At 38.9% G+C, this 24,892-nt stretch overlaps 1 protein-coding gene across 1 annotated transcript in view; it reads right to left on the bottom strand.

Annotated features, from left to right (window-relative positions):
- The window catches only part of Htr2a (5-hydroxytryptamine receptor 2A), a 61,545-nt gene extending 43,260 nt beyond the window's left edge, over positions 1–18,285 (bottom strand). Inside the window, exons 1-2 of the mRNA XM_010637007.3 lie at positions 16,673–18,285; positions 13,742–13,942 (exon numbers count right to left, since the gene is read on the bottom strand). Of these exons, the coding sequence (XP_010635309.1) occupies positions 13,742–13,942; positions 16,673–17,081 (610 nt within the window). The 5' untranslated portion in view covers positions 17,082–18,285. The remainder of the gene's footprint in view (positions 1–13,741; positions 13,943–16,672) is intronic.
- Positions 18,286–24,892: the final 6,607 nt, after the last annotated feature.

The following is a 24,892-nucleotide window of genomic DNA, read 5'->3' as shown; positions in this document are numbered from 1 at the left end:
GGTTGATTTCAGTGCCAGGTGGAGTAAAAAAGCAACAACCCTGTGCCTGGGAAATGTCTGCAGTTGCATAGGAGATGGATGCTGAGGGCCAAATGAGAAAGTTTGCTTAGCAAACTAAGCAAGTAAAAACAAAAGTAGTCATATTTTTGAATGTGGAGATGAGGAAGAGGGGAAGCATGTGGAATGTCTAGTGACTGTGTGACTTTTGGAGGAAAGCTGGGCGGGCAACAAGTGCAATTTTTGATATAGCAAGACTGAGGTTCCCGTGGGTCTGTCTAGAGTGTCCAGTTAGGGCAGGAGTCTGAAAGCCTGTGAGCCCTGTGAGCCAGTGTACACATTAAGTAATTCGGTGGTGTTCTGCTTAGAGTTGACAGGAAATTGAGGAGAAATGGAGAGGGCTTAGAATAAGCAAGTAGAATAAAAAGTGAGACTCTGGATAATAGATATCTGACAGGTTCTGCCACTTACGGAAGAAAAGAAAAAGGGGCCTACAAAAGCCACAGTCAATAAGGAGGCACGGAGAAGCTGAGGAAGAAGACATTTGAAGAATTGGATAAATGCATGAAAAGGGACTGAAGATAAGAGTTATATCAATGTATACAGATATTTTTTTTTGTGTGTATGTGTGGATCAAGGTAGTAGCTGAGCGCAAGTCGATACAAACTCCGAAAGTCTCATTTAGTGATTAAAAATAAAATTAATCAAAACAAATCATAACACTTGAAAAAATTCATTTCATTATTATTTCAAAAATAACAATGATTGGTATTTTAAATATCTCTGGAAAAAAGGTAGCAGATGACATCTGGCTTAAGGAGTTTCAAAGAGAGATCTGAACAGCACTCTGAGAAACTGGAAGTATAAATGAGGATTAAATTGTATAACAGATAATGTGAAATAGGAAGCAAAGGTCCAAAGGGGAAGGGGAAGGGGAAGGGGTAGGGGAAAGGAAAGAAGGAAAGGAATAAATATGAGAAAAGGGAAAACTGGGAACAAAGTATTTGTAAATAGGGAGGGGTGGAGAGGTTGAAGGGAGGCCGGGGGAAAAAGTAAGAACAAGGCATATCCTGTAAAGGCACAAATTCCCAGTGAAGAATGTCATCATATTGTATACCCAAAATGTATATATATATACACACACATATATATAAAACTAAAGTAAAAGCAGAGTTTTGAGAGAAAGGTTTGAAATGCAAACACAAAGTCAAAAGATAAACAAATAGAGGGGGACCAATGGACATTCTGGAAAGGCTGAAACCTGGGGCTTCAGATGGGTGATTCTTCCTTCCTGTTCACACTCTGCACTGTAGGGAGGAGCAGGGCTCATATATATACACACACATATATATAAAACTAAAGTAAAAGCAGAGTTTTGAGAGAAAGGTTTGAAATGCAAACACAAAGTCAAAAGATAAACAAATAGAGGGGGACCAATGGACATTCTGGAAAGGCTGAAACCTGGGGCTTCAGATGGGTGATTCTTCCTTCCTGTTCACACTCTGCACTGTAGGGAGGAGCAGGGCTCAGGGTCACTACCATGACTGGGCTCTGGGCTCTGGGCTCTGGAGGCCGTGAGGACAAGGGTTACTCCACTGTGGAATCTCCATGGTCCTGAGCTGTTAGTTCTTTCACATTGAAAATATACTCATGTATTGAGTCCATTTTTTAATGATTCATTAATATGTATAATTCACCAAGAAGTTTCCAGTGAACCTCAAGACTAAAAAAGAATAGCCTCAATATACATTCATTTTCCTATGGATGACTCTAGTTTCTCATTCTTTATGGCTGAGCAGTGTTCCATTTTATAGAAAAACCACATCTTCTTTATCCAGTCTCCAACTGATGGGCAAATGGGCTATTTCCAAGTTTTAGCTATTACAAATTGTGCCGCTATAAACATAGGTGCATATATATCACTGTGATATGATTCTTTTAATTCTTTTGGAAAGATACCCAGCAGAGGGATGGCTGGGTCAAATGGAACCTCTAGTCTCAGCTCTTTGTGGTATCTCCATATTGATTTCCATAGTGGTTGCACCAGTCTGCACTCCAACCAACAATGACCATTGTTAAGTGAATTCTTAAGTGAAATAAATAGGACACACATGTGTAAATACTGAATAGTTTCCCTGGTATGAAAAACTAAAAGTGTAAGTAAGATCCAAATGGTATAACTGACGATGTGAAATGGGAAGAAAAGGGCTGAAGGTGTAGGGGAAGTGGGAAGGGGAGGGGAAAGGAAATAAGGGACAAAAAAAAATATGAGAAAAGGAAAAAATGGAAACAAAGTCTTTGTAAATAGGGGAGGGTGGAGGGAGTGAAGGGAGGGCAGGGGTTGGGGGAAAAATGAGAACCAAGATTTGTCATGTAAAGGTACAAGACCCCAATGATAAATGTAATTGTCCTGTATACTTAAAAAGTACCAATAAACTCAATGAGAAAAATAGACTAAAAAATAATAACTTCCAAATGGAAGCTTTATGATTATAAAGAGGTAAAAATGTCAAAGTTATTCTAAAATTAATTTTAAAGGATAAAAATATAAAATTGTTCATATTTACAGGGTACCATGTGATATTAGATACATATATACATTATATAATGTTTAAATACAGTTAAACATGCCTATCTCAAACATTTATATTACTTTATGGTGAAAACATTCAAAACTCCCTTCTAGCTTTAAAAAATGTACAATACATTAGAATTATCTATAGCCGTCCTATTGGGCAACAGCACACTGGAACTTCTTACTCCTATCTAACTATCATTTAGTACTCATTGATTAACTCTCCAGCATTCCCTCCTCCAAGCCCCGCCCCCAGCCTCTAGTAATTACAGCTCCATTTTCAAAATCTATGGGATCAATTATTAACAAGTATTCTACATGTGAATGAATCGGTACGATATATTTTCATTTATGCTTAGCTTATTTCACTTAACATATTGTCCTCTAGTTCATCTATGCATCTATAAATGAAAGGTTTTCATTCTTTCTTTTGGCTGATTAATATTCCGTTTTGTATATGTAACACATTTCCTTTGTCTATTCATCAGCTGATGGATGCTTAGGTTGTTGCAATTTATTAGTTGCTGTGAATAGTGTTGCAGTGAACACGGGCATGTAGATGGCTCTAGCATACTGACTTCATTTCCTTTGTATATATGCTGAGAAAGGTCTGAGAATAAAATCTTTTGAACTTTGGAAATAAGGGGACAGAATAAGGATGATGACAAGAGCTGTAAAAGGAAAGGAAGTCATAGCTGGATGATACTTTCTGGTGTGAATAGGAGATGATAAAAGAAAAAAGCAAAGGTAAAATCTTGGGCATGTAGTTATTAACAAGTTAGAGAGATGAGGAATGAGAAGAGTTGATTCTTTTGGGGAGGAGATTAGACAGAAACAGTATGGAAGAAGGTGGGTGTAATTGAAAGAGGGGTGAAGAAGAAAAAAGGGTGTTACACTTGATGGCTTTTTCTTGAAAGAAAAGGGGGTAAAGTCATTTACTTGCCATGGCGAGCTGAGATTAAAAAGAGGCTCTGAACCAAAACAAGACTTGGAAAAAGTACACTGTAGGTAAATTAATGGATTTGTACCAATGACAAGGCTCTGGCTGAGGTTGGAAACCACAGGTAGACAGTGCTGCCCAGGTCACAGTGTGGGGCTTCCCTGGCAGCTGTATGTTACGTGAGTGGAGCCACTGAGAAGGGTGGATATCAGTGCATCATTTAGAGCTGGGATTTCTTAGGCTGATGAAGAATATTAGGGCACAAATGATCAAATGACCTGCCATAGCTCCGGGCTTGGTAGAGTCCTGCCTTCTAGCCCCAAAAGGACTGGTAGATTTAGAGGAAGTTAACACCTCAAAACTGATTCTTGACCCAGTTCAAGGGCACGAAGTAGGCATAAAGGAACAGCATATGAATACTATTCCTTTTCTTTAAATGGCCAGAAGCAACAAAAGTCCCTGCTCCCCTCAAAAGAGCAAAGAAATTTACTCCATAAGCTAGGACAAATAGACTGACAAAAGACAAAGCAGTTTTTCTTTACCACCTGATCATTTGTTATTTTTTTCTTACTAATTTATGGTGGCCACAAAGTATGTATCCTGCTAAGTGCTATTTTATTCAGCATCTTGTCCTGAAGTGGTGGCTAGAGTCTGCCATGCAGAGAGAAGTCAGCTGCCACTCTGTCAGCTTCAGAGCTCCCTAGGGCCTTAGATGACTTCTTACTCCTGGGTCAATGTCCTTGAAGAATGGCATTTCTTCAAAAGTATTGGGTGTCTGTGTGATTTTTTTTTTAAGTCACAGTGTTTCTAAGCATGAGAAGAGCTAGCTGGCCAGGAAAGATGTCCTTACATTTTCCCACTCTCGTGGACAGAGTATGGGAAGGGTTACTGCACTCAAGGGACTCAAGGAGAAATAAAGTCAGAGGAGCCTTTGTGTGAGGGCAGTGACAACATGGCTGTCCACTTGTCAGCCCTGTGATGCTGCAGCACTGTAGGGATGGGCAGCACCCTCTCTTACATGGTTGTGAGCATCTGCTCAGGATACTGATCCCCTCCCCTGTGAGCTGGGGTGGTGACAAGAGTGCTTCTCTTGGCTTGTGGAGAGGATAATGCAGTGGGACAAGAGCAAAAATAGAGACCAAAAATATGGAGACAATTGGATTTCTACACCCCATGAAAGAACACGAGAAGATAAACAGAAGAAAAGGGAGACTAATTTTTACTTTCCTTTTGTATCCTGGTAGATGCTAGCCCACAACATGATGTTCTGGGAGCAGGAGCCAGACAGATAGCCCAGAGCCCTTCCTGTTCTGGCTGTTGGCAGAGATGCAGGAATCTTCTTTGGCTGATGCATAGCCACAACAGAGTTGAGTGTAAGCCTGGGGGTCCCAGACAAGAGAATTCCAACTGGGCTCCTTGAATATTTTGGTTCAGTCATGAGGCTGGAATGGGCCACAGCACAAAAGCAGACAGAATGCCATTTACTATTGAGCCCATTTTTGTCCAGTGGATTTATTTTTAAATTTTTCGCAAATATTTTTTCAGTCGGGGATTTAGCTCAGTGGTTCCGCCTGTCTCACAAGCACTAGGACTCGAGTTTGATCCCGGGTACCAAAACAAAACGAAAAAACCACAAAATAAATATTTTTCAGAAGATACAGAAAAATTAAACATATATATTCACTGTCATTTCTCTTTGACCAAGTTGTGGATGCTGTTTTTATCCCAACCTAAACAGTAAAATTTTAGGTGGTTGTATTTCTTTATGTACATCCATTTTTCTACATAAATTCTACATAGAATTTTTTGGTTGTACCAAAAAGGAAATAAAAAACAAGACCAAAAATGAACAAAAGCACCATATGATAGTAAAAAATCTAGGAAGTTGATTTCTAAGATGCATGAATAAGCAAATGAAATTGGTTCGAGAAAAGATGAACAAAAGAATGAAATAAGACTGATATAATAAAACATAAATTCCCAATAATTAAATGTGATATAGGTGAATAAATAGACTGATCAAACTATAGCAAAGAAAAAACTAGAAACCTATGCAAACATCTATGGGAACTCAGTAGGTAACAAAAGTGAAATATGAAATAAAATTGGGACCATAGGGAGTCATATAGAAAAAGATAAATGAGATTACATGTTAAAGCTTAAGTGGCTCAAAGAGTTAAATACATAAACAAAGCCATATAAGAAATGTGAGAAAAGATGAGAGAATCCTTTATAACTTTGGGGTGGAAGAGCCAGTTAAAATAGTGACTCAAAATTTAGAAGATATGCAAGAGAAAAGGACTTTTATAAAGAAGATTATGCAAAAATAAATCTACACAGAAAGAACAACATGGACAATGTCAAGTGACAAAATAACATGTTGGGAATACAACAGTTACATTTTGTTAACACAAAGTGCTGCTCTAGTATCAGTAGAAAAAAAAAAGCAATAACCTTATGGGAGAGTTCAAATCATTTAAAAACTTATATAGCATTTATTATGTTACAGAAATTATGTTTTCCACTTAATTCCTAAAATAACTTCATAATGTAGGTACTAATATGTCCATCTTATTAGGACTCCAAGACACAGAAAGGTTAAGTAACTTGCTCAAGATCACAGAGCTTATAGACGGCAGAGCCTGGACTCAAATCCAGGCAGACTTGCTTTAGACGTTTTGCTTGCAATCACCACGATTTACAACAAAACGTGAGCAGCCAACTCTAGAAAAGAAAATGTATTTGCTCATAAAAGTGAAAAGATGCAAAAATTTCCAAACAAAATGAATACAAATTAAAAGTGGAGTGAAATGTATTATTTTCATTATATGTCAGGGTTTCCTTATATACTTGCACTGTCTAGGAAGGTAGGCTGGACCTGCACAATGGTAGAAGATTGGGTCTGAGGATTCTGTGCGTGGTGTTACTGCTTATGAGGGCAAAGGCCCTGAAAAAATGTGACACAGCTTGCTTTTTCTCCTATTGCAAAAGCAATAATGCAGAAAATACATGGTCATCCCTAGCCTGGAGGGGAAGAAAAATGTTCCATTTAGACCCCCTTTAAGTTACTCCACGAGCTTCAAATATCTTTCTGAAATGAAGTAATATTTCTGGAAAAAGGATTTAAAGTGTCTTCATTTACCTGTCGGAATATGACAATGTGGAAACAGTCATTTTCACTTTTCTGTCTAACATATACCTTTGCTACAGATAACAAATAAGCAGCATCTCTTTCATTTTCATATAGTGTTAGCTAGGCAATCGTCATGAGGAGAGGGTTTGCTCATTTTATAAATTGCAGTGAAGTCACTGATCAAGGGAATTAAGTTTATGAAGGGAAATGAGTTGTACAGAGAATTCAGGATCATTCTTAATCTAATGCCTCAATATTTGCCATCTCTTCTTTACCCAGAGAAGCTCACAAATGGGAAACTTTCATTTTTAATTACACTCATTTTCCTCAGAATTAGATGGAAGCCTAAGCAAGCAATAAAATGATTTCACTGGTAGCAATAAGCTGGGAGGAAAGGTACAGTAAATACCAGAAATAACCTAGTGCAAGAAAACCTGAGTAACTTGTGGTATGGTTACACCAGGTCTCTATTTATTAGATACTTGTAAGCCTTGAAGGTTGGCCACTTCCTCCAGGAAGCCCTCTCTAACTCAAGATGGAGACGACACATTTAATTTTTGATCATCCAAACATTTAAAAAATAATATATGAGACAAACAAAACTATACAGAAATGTGTAAAAGAGAGATAATAATTCTGTCATTCTTTCAAGCTTCAACTTCTTGGTGTGAGGTATTCGAACAGTTTGTCATTGTTTGTATATAGTAAATATATTCATATATTATTACTACTGTATGTATTACTATTACTGTTTTATAGAACCAGCTCATAACAAATATAACACCCACAACTTTTGGATTTAACAGTATAGACATTCTTGCACTTGACTATCAAATAGTGGCAGTATTTTAAGAGATCCAATTTTTCTACACCTCACGAAATTAATGTATCCAAACACAGCCCAATCTTTTCATTTCTCCACTATTTTAAAAGCTGTTGCATTAAAGATTCTTATATGTACCTTTGTTTTGCTATGGAAAAGATTCTCTTAAGTGTGATTGAGAGATCCAATTTTAATAGCATTTGCTGGGTTGTCCAAGAACAAACCATTCACTGTTGTGGAGGCAAGAAGGGGGACACATAGGCTGTTACTTCCAGAACAGCACTGGGATTTTTTGTTTGTTTGTTTGTTTGTTTTGGTGCTGGGGATCGAACTCTGGTCTTTGTGCTTGCAAGGCAGGCAGCGGAACCACTGAACTAAATCCCCAGTCCTAGCACTGGGATTTTCACTTGCTTTATTTGCCACTTAGGTAGGGAAGAAGTGATATTACATTGATGCTTTCTGTTTCCATGACTGCTGAGAGGTCATTTTTCATGAGTCTTATTGTCCATCTCAAATTTTGTTTCTATGAATTGCCTGTATATTTGGTTTTTCTGTTGGTTTAGTGATCAAATGCAGGTGCTCTCTGAATCTTAAGTGTATCGACTCTTGATCTGCAATTCATTACAAATTTTGGGGGGATTTGGTTATATGGATTTCAGCCATAACTAACATTGTTTTTTATTTAACTAGCTATGTCTATATTTTTCTTTATGGTTTTTGCACTTTTTAACTTATCTTTAAAAATCTACCTCAAAAATTTATGAAAAATCTATGAACTGGGGCACAGATTGAATGAGAAAATAATTCATTGAGATTGTCATTTAAGATACATATTAATAGAAATACCAATGTACTAATTACTTGATTAGACTTTAATAAGGTGAGGTATGGAAAAGTCTAGTAGAAATTCAAATTAAGTGGGATGGAGTAAAGAGAAGGAAGAAGACATTTATGAGTACTCATGAAAATGGGAGGAAAAGATGAACTCCTACAAAGAAATGTATATGAACACAATCAAGAGGTTTAGGAGAAAAGGAAGTAGCTGATGGGAGAATTTAATAATGTAGAAGAAGACAAATCAGTAAAATTATCCAGACTAAAGCAAGAAGAGATAAGGGAAAAGATTAAAAATTTAGAAAATCACCTGAATTATAAGAAACTTGGGTAAAATGTCCATCATACATGAACTGAGCCCCAGAATTGAGAGTAAAATTAGGGGGAATTAATACTGAAGAGATTTCCCAAGGTTATAGAAGACAGTGAGGCACAAATTTAAGAACTGATGACCCATGTAAAAATAAAAGAATTTAAGAAGCCCCATGTAAAATAAAATCAAAGGTAACCCACATCTAGGTACTTCATAGTAAAAGTGGTAAAGTACAGAGATAAATCTGAATGCAGCAAGGGGTAGCAAGAAGTAGTGGTTTGTAAGGAGCAACAATAAAACTGTCAGCTGAGTTCTCACAAATACACAATGTAATTTAATCTAGAAACTTTGGAATGCTACTTATAGAGTGCTGAGAAAAAGGTAACTGCCAATGTTGAGCTCTATAAAAATGTTTTACGTCTAGACAAAATAAAGATCTAGGGTAACATGAGTTTATAAAGGGAATTCTGCAGGAATAAATAATGGGCAGGGAGGCAAAATCATGAAAATGAAGAAAAGCAATAAATGGAAACAGGAATAATCATTATGTGAAAATAAATGCATGCAAAATGAATATAATATCTATAATGATGTCTACAGGTTTTATAAACATACACGCAGAATAAAAAAACACAAAAGATAAGAGTAAACATGGAGTTACAATTTCCTAAATTTTTCACACTTGCAAGAAGTTTAAATGAATTGTTTTAGACTATTTGAGTTCAAAAGATTATGTTTTAATCACTAAAAGAATGGACAAGTGATAAGCTTACAAAAGGGATTGATGAATTAACAATTTTTAATTAGTCCAAATGAAAGTAACAAAGGCAAGAAATTGATAGATAGAACAAATGGGAGAATAGAATTGTAAGAGAGCTGATTTAAGTCCAAATATATCTGATTTATATTGGATTTAAAATAAATACTCCAATTAAAAGATAAAGATTGGGTGAAAACAAAATGCAACTCTATATGCTTTTATGAACCACACATTTTAAATACAAAGTCACAAATTTCCAAGTTATAAGCTATAACCAGAAAAATAATAATAAAAAACTGACATAGTTATACTAATATCAGATGGAGCTGATTTTCAAAGCAAAACATCACTAAATATAAAGTGGAACAATTAATGACTAAAAAATAATATGAAAGATAACTTAAAATTTGTATGTATTTTTCACCTCTTGGATTATGTAGCTCATAGCCAAAAGAAGAGATAGCAAATATAAATGGAATGATAAGTATCCAAGAGCTTTGAGATGTAAATAAAAATATCATTAAAAAGACACCAAGATAAATTCTACATAGCCTTTTAATAATACATAGTTCCTACTTATATAGTTAAAGACACTGGGGTGAAAAGGAAATTACTCAAATTCCTTTAATGATGCTTAAAAAAAGAAATCTTCTAGAATAATCATCTGATGGAGCAACAATTTAAACCACTCTGAAGAAATATATATATATATATATATATTTTTTTTTTTTGGTACTGGGGATTGAACTCGGGTCCTTGAGCTTGCAAGACAGGCCACTGAACCACTGAGCAAAATCCCTGGCCCCTAGAAGTTCTCTGTCAAATACAAAGTTACATAGATTAAACCCAAGTACATAATAAAAATGAATATATATAGTGGAAAAAAAATCTTGTAACAGTAACCAACCAGCAAAAAGTTATCCAAACCTAGTATTTGTGAATATATTCTAGAAATGCATGTTCAGTTCAATACTCAGAAACTTACTGAGAAAATGGAATAGATCGATAAACTGAATGGGAAAAGATGATTATATCAATAGATACTGAAAGTGCTTCAATGGTTGGTAATCAAAAACATTTTGATCACATATAAATACAAATTCCATATGATGCAGCCATAAAAATACAGCAAATTCTGCCATTTGTGATAACATGGATGAACTTGAAGGCATCGTGCTAAGTGAAATAAGTCAGAGAATGATACATATCACATGATCTCACTGTATGTGGAGTCTAAAAGTTGAAGCACAGAATTGCAGGTGGGCAGGATGATGAAGGGCAAGATGGAGATGTGGGTCACAAATATAAACTTTCAGTCTTATAAGTAAGTCCAGAGGATCTAATGCAAAGCATAGTGACTGGAGTTAATAATACTGAATTATATTCTTACAATTTGCCTTAATGTTCGCTCCATGAGGCAGTAGGAAATTGGATGAGATGACGGGGGACTTAACTAATTAGCCTGTGGTAAAGGTTGCTCAAATATATGTATATCAAAACATCCATTGTACATCTTAAAATCAAACAATTTTATTGATCAATTATACATCAGCAAAACTGGAAAATTTTAAAAAATCCAGCTGGACTAAAGATCTAAGTTGGAAACACGTACGCATGGAACAAACAAACCAAAAAACAAAACCCAAACAACAAACACTGTTTTCCCCCAAATAAGACCTAGCTGGAAAATAATCAGCCTTTAAAAATAGAAATCAAAAATGCCAGCTTAGTCAGCTTTACCTACCTTACAGAGTAGTCTCTGAACAAGAGAATAGTAATGACAGCTAAGGCAAGGATAGGCTGATTGGGGCTGGCATTTTTGATTTCTAGTGTTCAAGACTGATTATTTTCTGGCTAGGTCTTATTTTCAGGGAAGAGGGCAAATAGAAACAAAAATGTTAGAAAAAAACTTGGGAAGATATTTGTGCTGAGCCTCTTTCTCAGAACTGACTGCTTTTCCCACTCACTCCCTCCTCAGCTGTACACCTCACAGAATTCTAGTATAATATTTTCTTTTATGTTTCCATAACTGCTTTCCTGTAGCACTGTGTGAGAGATCTTTGAATGCATAACTTACTCATCAGATTTGCTTTAACAAAAGCATCCAGTACATCCAGTGCCAAGGACATAACAGATATGTAATACGATTTTTTTGGCCAAAAAGATGAATGATGACCCTTGGCCAGCACCGCCACAACTACTGCAGCCTGCCAGAAAGACCCAGAGGCAGACTGCCTTATTGGGTAGTATATCAAGCATGGGCTTTGGAGTCAGACTGTCCCGGATTGACTCCTATTTGTAAGCGATGTCATCCTATGTGACTTAACTTCTCTTCAGCTGATTTTCTGTAAGGTGTTTTGGACACTACTGGGTCTGTACCGGATGTTCAAAAACTGTTAGCTTCTGTGTCGGGGATTTAGCTCAGTTCGACCCCCCCAGTACAAAACAAAACAAAACAAACAAACAAAAAACAACTGTTAGCTTTTACCAATGGAACTATTATAAAGCTTGACTAAGGTGGGTGACTTGTGGCTGACAGTGAAAGATGCTTGACCTTCCCAGTTTCTACCTCACCAGTGGGATGATCTACTGGGGGAGTTCTCTTTACTGAGAACTTTGCTGCTTCATCTGCAATATATGTGACTCTCTAGCCACTGTATCTTCCCCTTTGACCATCTGTTTCAGCAGTCCTCACCCCTGGCTATCCCTTATCATCACTGGGTGCCACACTGAACCAATTAGAATGTTCTCCAGAGAGGTTGATGTGCAGTGGAAACTGAGAACTGCTGGCCCTTTACTCTCTTGTTCTCAGTGGAATGAGTCCTAGATCACAAGTGTTTTCTTGGGGAAAAAACAAAACAAACCATTTTTTGCCAGGTGTAATGGTGTACACCAGTAATCTCCACACTCTGGGAGATGGAGGCAAGAGCCCAGCTTACAGAATTTATGAAGACCTTGTCTCAAAATAAAAACAAAACAAAATAAAACAACAACCAAAAAAGAGGGTGGGGACGTAGCTCAGTGTGAAGGTTCTGGGATTAATCCCTAGTTTAGTGCCAAAAAAAAAAAAAAAAAAAAAAAAAAGTTTCCTAAAGAAGGCAATGAATTCAGCAGAAAGGGCTCCGTGTCAGAAACCTACAGACCCAGCCCTGATACAAGTTGGAGGTGTGACCCAGCAACCACAAGACCTCTATCCTTAGATTTCCAAACAAATCAAAAAAGCACAATGGAATCTTCTGTGCTCCTTACCTCAAACCATAAAGTGGAGTTCAAAATGGAAAACAGTTAAGACTTTTCAAAAATTTGGAAACTATACAAGTATTACTATTTATTGCTCTGATCATAATTAGAAAACTCTCACTGCACATGTGCAAGATGTGGGGCTTTGCACAGTTCATTTTACTTTCTTAAGATTCCAGTTTCTTCATCTATAAAATGGTAAAAGCTACTCTGCTGATTGTTGGTTCTCATTGTTAGCAGGGAAGGAAATAATGGAGCCTGAATACATGTTACATGGTTATGTTAGTGACCTTTGTTTGATGTTGTTACTACAAAACTGTGAGTAGCCTCACACAAATAATTGAACTTCATCCTCTTAGCATGTTTCATAGTCTCTCATGGAGGTAGACCTTAAGTAAATAATTTTTGCCAGAAAAGCTTTGATCCTTTGCAACAAGTCTCAGGGAATTTTTGGTTAAAACCAAGCCCGCTGAGGTGACAGGTACAATTGCTGTGTGGGAACTTGCCCCTTTAACTTCCATTACCTGGCCTTTCCAGATTGTTAAGTGTGTGACAGAAGATCAATACTTCAAGAATCAACCTGACCGAGGTGGGTTGAAATCCTTTGGTGTGTGGCCTTAAAAGAGGAGGAAGAAGCCCAGAGGCACAGGCGGGTTGAAGAGCCTCGCCCCTGGGCAGGTTGCCACCTTCTTCTGTCCTTACCTCTTCCTTCTGAGTTGTGGTCCCTGGAACCTCTCTCTGAACTCCGGACATCTATGTTCTCTAGTACAAGAATCTGTGCCCTGACAGTGACCGTAAAAGTTGTCTATGGGGCACCCAAGATGTAGACTGGTGAACATGAAATCGAGTGAAGGGGAAAGTGGCTGTTATGACTGATTTTGCCTCTACCGGTGTTTTTATTCTTACCTTTTGCAAAGCAATACAAATGTATGTTGTCAGTCAGTGACACAAGCAGATTTTCCTTTCCTAAGGCAAATCTGATAATTACTATTGTTGGGACATATTTTGCAACACACAAAATGATAGATTCGGGATGTCAGGTTTCAGTGCAACAAAACAGAACAAGTCTCCTGGGAAAGCATGAACTGTCATTCCAAGAGAGATTCTGACAGATGTTTCCACTTACCTACGGAAATGGTCCAAACAGCAATGATCTTCAGAAATGCCTTAGTTCTGGAGTTGAAGCGGCTGTGGTGGATGGGGTTCTGGATGGCTACGTAGCGGTCCAGCGAGATGGCGCAGAGGTGCATGATGGAGGCCGTGGAGAAGAGCACATCCAGGTAAATCCAGACTGCACAGAGCTTGCTAGGCAGCGGCCACCGGTACCCTACAACACAAAAACTGAGTGTCAAGTAAGCCACCTCACGCTTCCTGAGGCGTGAGAATTATGTTCCAGAACAGAAGTTTCCATTGTGGAGACAGGCACAGGTGACTGCAAAGGGCAATATGAAGGATTTTCAACATCAGGATAAACTCTAATGGCAAATGTGCTGAACTACTACACTGATTGATGAATACAAGGTCTGAGTTTTTCTGGTGTCTGAAATTATATTACTCTCATGTGATGAACTCAAATTGTGCCTCTTCAGGGGTTCTCTCTCACCGTCCTGCCACTCAGCAAAAACTATTTTAAAAAGTTACTTATGACCCAGAGTTATGATGTGTTTTGAGTTGCTTTACAAGAGCACCCCTCAAAGTGTACTGTCATTATTTATTCGCAATTCTTCCTCCAGATTTCAGCTTCTAAGGTTAAGTCCCATCTTAGTCATTATTGTGAGCCTTTGCTTTCACACAACGATGGCAATACGTGGTATTGGTGCAAATGACTAAATGATTAACAATCCAGATTGGGGATTTGCCTTTACTTGTAAAAACGAAAAACAATTACCTAATAATTCTTGGAGTGTTAAACCCAAATGTGGAGAGCATGGGAAAATGGAAGACAACGCTGAACAAGGGACGCTACACCTGGAGAATAGCTGCACGCAGAATCCGCTGGAGAGCTTTAGAGACCAGGCCAAACCGAGGGCGACCCCAGGTGTGTCCGGAGCGAAAACGTGTTTTAAAGGTCTCTGAAGATTTCAGTATATAAGAAGCACTGCAGTTCACCTGCTATGTTGGGAAGACAGAAGACATCTTATGGATATCAGCAAAGTGTCCTCTTGTGTATTTTGGAAGGGTGCAAACGGTTCTATAAATGGCTAGTTTTGGTAGCAGTATAAGCAATCGTGTAAGCTCTGCCTGCATGTAAAAAGGAAAATGATAAAGATCGCTCTTCCTTCACAATATCACAGACCCCAAAGCTGCACAAACTCAACATGTGAACGTACTCTGACTTCCAAGATGTCACTGGGGATAATTAGAAAAGGAAAGGGTGCAGAAGACCGCCCTAATTTAGAACCTTTCACTTGCATTATTTGCAAAATGTTTGAGCTGAAAGGAATGCCTTTTCTTATTTTAAAAAATTTTAAAAAAATTTTTTTAAGAATGCTTTTTCTTTAGCAGTGCAGAGCCTGAGGGGAAATCCGCTCGGCCTGTTTAGAGCTGATGTTGGCTCTTGGAGGAGGGGCTGTCTCTGGAAAGAGGCAGCCGCGGGCCTTAGTCCGGGTTTCTGCGGTGAGGATAAGGAGTGCACGTTTCCTTGGACAAGACCGCGGGGAGCACCGCAGGCTGGGGGAGGCGCGAGGATCTGCGGATGCGGAAGGGTTTCTGGACGAGCGGCTGCCACCAGGGGACGCCCTTGCAACCCGAGCTAGTGGTGCCAACCCGTGGTCCTTGATAACCGTCCGGGCCTGCTCCACCCGTCCCCCGGGGCCTCCCCGCCCTCCTGTATCACTTTTAATTCCTGCACGTCACTCCCACACCCCCACCCCCCACACACCTGGAATTTGCATCTGAGTGCGAGCAGGGTTTTCAGGAAGTGCAAAACCTCTCCAGAATGCCTGAGAAATGACAGACAAATTTAATATTTCCGTGAGATATTTGAATAGTTAAGTGGGGACTTAGATTTACGTGAGCATTAGCAACCCAGTACAGACTTATGCCAGCTCTGCTGGCTCACTTACTTCCTCCTCTACATTCGTCAGGGCTGAGTGCTTTTTTTTTTGTCTCGAAAAGTTGGCCAGATAATCCTTTCTTAAAGACAGCTCTCAACCTGTCTCCAGGTCTGGGTAAGCTGCTGATGTGCCCAAGTCAGCAGTCTCAAGTTCTCTCCTTCGCTCTCTAAGGAGAAATTTGCCTATATTACTCATAAGGTGGAAAGAATATTTCATTCTGCTCGCCGATGAGGCTGTTCCAGTGTTTGTTGACTTGCTGAGATGTTTGACTGTATCAAACTGTTGAGAGGAAAGTAGGATCAATCTCTTTCCATTTGTTTTCCACCCTCCTTCAAACCAGACTGGAGGAGTTTATGCATATGCATTTTAAAAGAGTTTAGGGAATAATTCAAAGGCACATTTCCAAATTAGGTTCTCTGGGGCAGGGAACAATTAAAACCAGAGTATTTCGTTTATTCTAATGGAGACTCTGAATATTTTAACATTAAACCCACTCCATGCTAATGCTCTCTCTGCTAACATTCCAAGGTAATTGAAAGGTTCTACCACTCCATTGGAAGTGCCGGAGCCTGTGACAAAAATAACACTGTTCTGTCCCAAGGCTGAAATATTTGGGTGGGAATAAAGGAGCAAAAATCCAAGCAGATTCAGAATGATGGTACATTGCTGCTTGATGACTATATTGGGATATTTACAATCACTCACACATAAAGTATATGTTTTAAAGCACACGACTTTATAATTCTCTCTACATGATGTGTCAGATTGAAAGCTAAAAACTAATAATCATAGATAATAGGTTTCTGATTTTCTTTCCAAGTGAAACATCATTTTAAGAGCTCAAAAGTAAGTAACATAATGTGGTGGACTCTAGTCTATTTAAAAAAAAAAAAAGCCTCCTATTACAGTTGAATCCCTTGTCCTTCTCTGCTAACTGCTAATGGCATGCACATGCTCTTCATGACCAGCATGAGCACAGCTAGGAAAGGAACGCCACTCACCATACAGGATGGTTAACATGGACACGGGCATGACCAGGAAACCCAGCAGCATATCAGCTATGGCAAGGGACATCAGGAAATAGTTGGTGGCATTCTGCAGCTTTTTCTCTAGGGACACAGCCATGATGACAAGTATGTTTCCAGCAATGGTTAGAATAATCACTACAGCTGTCAATAAAGCAGACCAGTTTTTTTCCTGGAGATGAAGCAAGGAGAAACATGTTGGGGGGAGGCACCCTTCACAAGAAAGATTGGTTCGATTTTCAGAGTCTATTGTCCAGTTAAATGCATCAGAAATGTTCGCTTCTCCAGAGTTAAAGGCGTTGTAGAATCTTGTGTCATCATTTAATTGCATTAAGGAGTTCGGAGTTGAGCTCAAAGAACTGTTTTCTTCACCAGGAATATCCATGTCTACGCCAGAACTTGTAGCAAATGAAGTGTTGAAAGACTCACAAGTTACAGCCTCTGCTCACCATTCATCTTGGTGTCCCCGCACTGCACTGTGTTGGAGCTGGTGTACATAAGGGGCTCCTTTGGCTGGCTTTCTCTCTCCCATTATTATAATAGCAGTTACAGAACTGTGATGGCTCTTTATATCTCCTCCCTTCACAATTTCATTGCAGTTCACTGCTGGGTTGTATTGTTTTCAGCAAGGCGATGACCGAAAAAAAAAAAAAAATGCAACCAGAACAAACTTTTACCACAGATGCTGCAGAGTTCTGAGAATTTAGGAAGACAAATGCTTTCCTGGCCAAAGAAGAAAAGTTTTGTAACTAGTAGAAGTCTTGTTTAGCTATATCTGCTTTAGTTGAATATGCTGATCCCACAAGTTGAGCCATGGTGTTAAAACAGCATGGGATCCAAACCATTGGGGACGTGTGCGGTTGACGTTAAAACAGTAAATTAAAACTGTGACCAATGTTAATTCCATAGTAACTGGGTACACTTTAGGCTATAGTTCTCAGTCAGTCTTAATCTGAAGAGCCACAGCAGTTGCTGTCAGGAATTTCAGCTTGTATTATGGTGCTTAGTTAATAAAAGGAAAAAGAAAAAGTCCTGGAGATTAGTAGATAACTTTCCACCCCAGCAATTCTCATGGAAATGATTCCATTTTGACCAAGTATGATTTCAAACCAGAAAAAAGAAAGAAAGAAAGAAAATCACACAGCATTAAAATATAGTAGCAGGAGAACTTACGCTGGTCCCCAGGATCCGTGTGAAGCAGGCACACTTGGCTGCTCTGTGACTAGCCCCGTCTCGCATGGTTATTAAGCCAATGCAGAAACCCCCTCCTTGAGCGCCCAGCAGCACAATAGGATAATAATTTGAATGCTGTTTCCCTGACTTCAAAAATTGCATGGAAGAGTCCAGCCAGTTCCAGCCCTGTGAGGTCCGCGTTGGCTTCTCTGCCCCAGGCTCGGCGGGGGTCCTCTCGCTCCGTCTGGCTCGCCTCAGCAGGCACACGCTGAGAAATCATTCACCAGCTCTTCTCAAAGTCACACAGAACCACGGGAGAAAGTAGGAAGAGCGGTCTGCGCTGAGGGGCTCCTGGTTACCACGGGGACGGAGCCGCTCTCTGGCTGCCTCGAGCACTTCCTCAGACCTCCCTCTATCTGTGTGTCATACACGGCAAGGTAGCAACAGCCAGGGAGGCGGACCCAACAGGCGTTTCTCTCTTTCTTTTTTGCTACATGTTAACACTGGGAAGTTTTCCTTTGCTTTAAAGAGAAAAGGGAGAACTAGTCTTTCATGCCGATTCCTGATAAGGCAGGTAAGCCTCATGGCGATAATTTATTAGGCTGAAGGGAGAAGAGTGACAAGGGAGCATAAATAAGGCTAGAAACAGGGTGTCCTGGGGGCTGCAAGCATAAAGCCTTCTATCCAAAGCCAACAGCATGACGTCCAAGTGAAATTACTGACATCCAAGACCTGAGCCTAGTGGCCAGGAAATCTGTGGCAGTAATTCTGATGAACTATTGGCATTATTTCAATTTTTTGTTAAACGTATACACCATTCAACAAGTTTATTTTTTCTCTGGTGGAAATATATCACCCAGAAGAAATTAAACATTTTACATAGGGTAGGCGATGAGTCGATTTTCCAGAAACGACTCTGCATTACACTGTGCTTTACACATAGAAGAAGCCCTTTCTCAAGAAGGCTTTTAAGGAAGGTAGACGGATGTCACTGCTACAGGTGAGAAACTGGATTCTTTCTGGAATAGTTGGGGTTTTCTAGGATTTTGTTTCTTGTTATCCTCTCTTATCCTTTACATTTCTTTCTTAGAGATTTCAACTACTCTAGAGCCTTCAAAACGTTGTTTGTGGCCAAATCTGTAACTTCATAACAGATTATGTCCACGAGTTCCAGACCTCTGGAGTCTTCCCTTGGTAGCCTCTCTGTCCCGGACCTCTGCATTTTCTGCCGTTCTCCATCCCCCACCTTTCTCAGGGCTTATTTCCATTCATTCTCCTGTTCACAGAGCCACCATCTCTTTGGACAGCTGGCTGTATAATCCAATACCCTCCCCTTCTTGTCCCTGACAGATCTCACTCCATCTCCACTGCTACCTTGGTGTACTTATTTCTCGAAGCTCCTCAGCTCCAGCCCACAGCTGGTCATGCTGTCTGTGGTAGGGGGCTGCTTCATCTGCCTCCAGGGCAAGTGAATTAGTCTCTCCCTTGCTGCTCTCTTATCGTTCTTCTGTCCTTTCACGTCAAATGTGTGTACCCTGCAGCAGGCAGCGGAGAGCACAGGCTTGGGAATCACCATTCCTTGGTTCTGAGTCCCAGCTCTGTGACTCGTAAATGGGAGAGCCTCGAGCAGTCCAGAAGCTTCTTTCAAGCTCAAGCTCCGTAGAGGCAATGGCGGCACCTTCCTCCTGAGGTCGCAGTGAAACTGGAATCAGATAATTTGCTTATTTAGCTCATGTCTAGTGTATAAGATGTTTAGTATGTGTTAGCTGTTTTACTCATTAATATTCTCACTGATATTACAACAAAATTGGCACTGCCTCCTTGCCTAGATTCCTCCAGCCTCTCCCTGTGGGGTGTATGGTTCCTTTCTTAATTTTGCTCTTCACCCACTGTCCCTACTATCCGGGCCTGAACTCTTGTTTCTCCTACCATGAGCAGCCTTTCTGCAGGAATGTTTCCAACCATTTTTTTTTTGTGTGTGTGTGTGCCCATCCTTGTAGTCTCCTGTGTCTGGAATGCTCTCACCACCCTTCTCTTTGTGTTCATCTGGAAAAATTCTAGTCAGTTCTGAAGCTCAATTCCGAAACTGTTGCTTCCAAGAACACCAGGCCTGCCTCTTACTATTCTCTTGAACCTGCTTACATTATTTAATCTCTAGGTTTCAGTTCCCTTGTCTATAAATAAAAGATATTACAAAAATACCTCAGAGGACTAATTTGATAGCAGAATAAATTTACAAATGTGTTGGCACATTATAAACACACAATAAAGGTTAGTTGCTATTCTTATTTTTGTTATTTAGCTTACTGTGGCCTTCTTTCTGCAATAGAGGCAAAGACCATGATATCTTTCTTGGCCTTCCATTTTAGTGCTCATTCATTGTATGCAATCCCCATAAATGCAAAAATTATGTCTCTCTTGTTCAAGGCTGGCCATGTGGTTGCTGCTTAAATATACTGAATGAATATGTGGCTGATTTATAATTACCTATTTACATGTCTGCTCATAATAGCAAGCATGATACACTCATGATGTTCTCAGGAGATGTTTTTTAATTGTTAACATATATTGAAAGGAGTTAGGGAGAAACCTACAATTTCTGATTTTTTTCATTAATTTGCCCAATGTAGTGTTATTTTAATTTAATTTAAATGGGCAAAAGTCAGTGTTATTTAAACACTCTGGTGTTGGAAAGTCATTCTAAATCTTCTTGATGTTAAATTTTGTGTTATGGATTTCTGTTTTCCTAAGTGAAGTCTAATGTTCTCAAAACATTATGAACAGTTGGGCTTCTAGTCATGGTGTAACTAGTCAGTGAATTTCTTATGTACACAGTGAAATGCCTACTAGTAACTATCTAAAATTATTTGCAGTTCTTATTGCAGTTTTATGATTATTTGCTACAGACAAAACAATATGGGCTCCATTTGGCTGCTGATTTTTTTGTTTTTGTTTTTGTTTTTGCTTAGCTTTTTCAGACAAGGCCTTGCTCTGTAATCCAGGCTGGGCTTAAACTGATTATGGTGCCAGGCTGGCTTGAAATTCATCACCATCCTCCTGCCTCAGCCTCCTGAGGCCTGTGCCACCATGCCTAGCTAGGTGATTTTTAAACAGTGCCTATACAATAGTAGTGCAAGACTAAGATTTGGTAGGAACAGTTTCTTTCAGGTCAGAACCCTGATGGCTCTGAGCAAATTCTCCCTGTAAAAACTACCTTCAGCCAAAGAAACTCCTTTGCTCATGATTGTGCCTCTTCCTTGGACAGCCAGCACACCACTGAGTTCTGCTATGGTTTTAAGGCTAGGAGCCTTTCAAGAGGGGTCCCATTTTCTCCAGGTTCCCCACATGATGTGCCAAGGTCTCTGCTTGTGAGGAATCACAGATAAGTACCTCCTCACCAGGCCTGCTAGCTTTGCTCCTTAAATGTGTCTATCAGTGAGCTCTCCCCAGTAAATCCTCCTACACACAAGTCTGTCTCAACCTGAGACTTATTTTTTTGGTTTGTTTTGTTTTTGTTATTTTGGTGCCAGGGGTCAAACTCAGGACCTTGCGCTTGCCAGGCAGGTGGAGCACCACTGAGCTAAATGCCCTGACCTGAGACTTATTTTTAAAACATTTTTGTTTAAACACCTTGACTCCAGCACTGGATGAACTGGATGTCTTGCAGAGAACAGGAAGATAAATGTTGTCTATATGTTGATGACATAAAGTTCCTTGGCATAAAGTTGCAGCTCTTGAATTGACAATTGGCTTTGCTACTTTATTACTGCCAGAAGAATTTTAGGCTGAGAACTCAAACTGAGTTTAGTATTTTGAGCAGAATTCTTCTACTACATGAGTAGGATTCATTTTATTATATCTAGTTTATTCTGGAGTGCTCACCAGAAAGTGATTGCTTAAAATTAGATGTTTATTTGTTTTTAACGGATGCAGTAATATTTGCAGGTGTTGTTTAATTATTTTCCATGCTAAACTTTCTGGGTTCTGAAACATTATTACCTTATAGATATTAATATATGTGGGGGGGAAGTTCTGTGAGCAAATACATCTGGAACATACTGCATCTTATCTTACAGCTTGCTCTTAGAAATAAAGTGTACATTAGCATATTAAAGGCTATAAGAGATCCTACAGTAAAAAATTGTGTTTATATTTATCTCTCTCCCACTTTTGCAGAACACTCATTGTAGATCAATTTTATTTGTTTAAATTGTGTTATGGTTTACATCCCTTAAAATAGGAAGCTCCTAAGTATGTAGATCAATGAGATTTCATAAATATACATACTTCAGTAACTTTCACCCAAATTCAGATGTCCACCATTTCCCCTGAGAAGTTTCTCCTTCCCTCTTTTGACCTTCTCTTGAATAGAGACATGGGGTATATCTAAGGCTTATGTCTGGCTTCTTTTGCTACATACTATGTCTGTGAGATCCATCCATGTAGATATGAATAAACTTTTAAAAAAGTGGATTGTACTTTGAGAAACTCTTAAATGATCTAGATACTCAAGCAACTAACACATTTATTTTTTCTTGTTCAAAGGAACATAGATTAGATCCTTGTTCTGCTTGTACTTTTTAAGCTTAACTTTTCAGAGTGGCGTTAATGTTAACCTTCATTCAATTGCTTGTTTCTGATTTTGTTCTGAATTGGTAGCATAGACTACTTTTATTTCATGTTCTTCCTTAAGAATATGTCCCTGAGAGTTCTGCTAACCACATCTTACTGATAGTACAAGAATGAGAAAAAAATAGCCTGAGGATCTTCTGAATAATATTTAATTCATCACTTCCTTTGGATGCTTTCATTCTCAGAACTGGAACAACCCAATTCTCCTGTCTGTACACCTGGAATAGAGAATGCTTTGTTCCGGCTTGTATTAAAGAAATTAATGAATATCACTTATTTTTATAATTTCACACAGCAATATTTAGTTTAACAGTGCTTATGACTAACAGAAAATTAAAACTATTGAGTGCCGTGTCAAACACTGCTCCATGAAGATGGACAAGGTTTCTACCTTAATTTGTTCCATTCATTCAAGAAATGGTTGTAGCACGGATGAGTACAGGATATAGGGAAAAGATATAAACTTGATAGTGGAATGTTGATGGTATTTAAAATATAATACTGAGCAAAATATTTATGCAAGCGAGTGGAGACAGAAAGAAAGAGGACTGAGGCTTCATTGTTCTAATATTTTAGGTCAGAGAGGTGTGGAGGAATTAGAAAGCAATATTGAAAAATCAGGTGAAGGAAGGCCTCTAAAGGAGAGGGTCAAATGGATCTGATAAGCTAAATACAATGAGAGCTGAATTGAATATAATGAACATTAAAGACTATCAAGCTGACCCGAAGGGTAGCATTTTGGGGTCTTGATAGGAACTGTTCCATGGAGTGCTTGGAGTGAAAGCTCAAGTAAATGGGTTCAAAAGAAAAGAGGAAAAGAAGGAGAACCGAAGATAAGCATAAACAAGTACTGTGAGAATGAGTGGAAAACGAGCAGAAAAGTAGAGAGGTAGCTGGAGGGATAAGGAGCAACAGTAGGTTAGAGGGCTCTGGTGGTGGTGAGGTTAGCTGTGAGGTTTAGATGGGGTGGGGATGGAGGATTGGTGATGTAGTGGGGAATGAGGCTTGAGAGATTGTTGAACATAACAGAGTCTTTCTAAACCATGACAGTGTTCTGGACTCCCTTTCACTTGCAATGGGAAGCCATGTAGAATATAAGGAGAGACGCATCATCAATTTTTTTTAAGTTACAAAATTTTTGTGGCTACTATGTGAGGAAAGGGTAGATGTTCTCAAGAATATAAATAGGAAAATTGATTAAAAGAAACTATAGTTACTTAAGTGACAGATGCTGATAGTAAATCAAATAATGAAGATGAAGTGAAGGAGGTAGATATAGCTTAGAAATAGAAGCTCTAGTTCCTGACTTTCTGTGAAGGGAAGATTAGGTGGGTGAAGAGTTAAGGGAAGGAATCAGGATTACTTTCTAGGGCTTGGATTGAGCATTTCTGTTAGATAACAGTATCAGTATGGAAAAGAGCAAGGTTGCAGGGCTCGGCTTTAGGGGAAATAATCGATACTTCTGTCATGGATGTTATAACTTTATTGTTCTACTAATTGAATGAAGTTTAGCTACATGTGGCAGAAATTCCAGGACAATAGTGTATGATGGGAAGTTTCTGCTTTTTCATGTAAATGGCGTTTACTGGTAGTCAATCCAAGGCTGACATCACAATCACTGGGGACTTTGATTCTTTGTCTTGCTTCTCTGCCGTCTTTTCAGTGAAGTTTTGTGATACTATATGGATGTTTGGGATGCAGCCATCTCTCTACATTCCAGCTAGCAAGAAGCAGGAAAAGATAAAGTTTCTCCCCTCCTCCAGTGTGATACTTCTTATTCTCATTGGCTAGAGTTTGAAAACCTGGTCACTCTAGATACAAGAGGAAGAGTTGAAGTCTGAAAATATAATTTTTAATCCAGCTGGCACTGTGTCAGCTATACAACAGAAATTTTAGTACTAAGTTGGGAAGGGAAGATGGAAATTGGGAGATAATTAGCAGCCTCTGCTGCTGACATCTAACTGGAATTATCTGAAGGTAGTTGAATATATGACAAGTAGATACAGAAGAAGTCAGAGCAGGCGATACATGTTTTACAAGTCAGAAGCATAGAGGAAGTGTTTATATGAATTAATTATCTATTACTGGCTTTACAAGTTACCATAAACTTAGTTACTTAAAACAAAAATTAACATTTCTATAGATTAAGAGTTTCATGTGGATGCCACTGTCTGCAGGGCTCCTTTATTTTTGGAGATGAAGGGATCTTAGACCTAATTCTTCCTTCCATCATCTAAAATCCATCTACATTGTTTGACTTATGGCTCATTTCTCCATTGCTGAAGCCAGAAACTGATCATCAAGCCCTCCTCATGCTGGTTCCCTATGATGGAAAAGGTTCTCTGCTTTCAAGAACAGAAAAGGTAAAAATGGAATTAAACTGTTTGAAGG

The sequence above is a fragment of the Fukomys damarensis genome, unplaced genomic scaffold, assembly GCF_012274545.1.
Source record: "Fukomys damarensis isolate Sample0158 unplaced genomic scaffold, DMR_v1.0_HiC HiC_scaffold_38, whole genome shotgun sequence".
NCBI classification, from domain to species: domain Eukaryota; kingdom Metazoa; phylum Chordata; class Mammalia; order Rodentia; family Bathyergidae; genus Fukomys; species Fukomys damarensis.
This window is presented reverse-complemented; position numbering and strand designations above follow the sequence as displayed.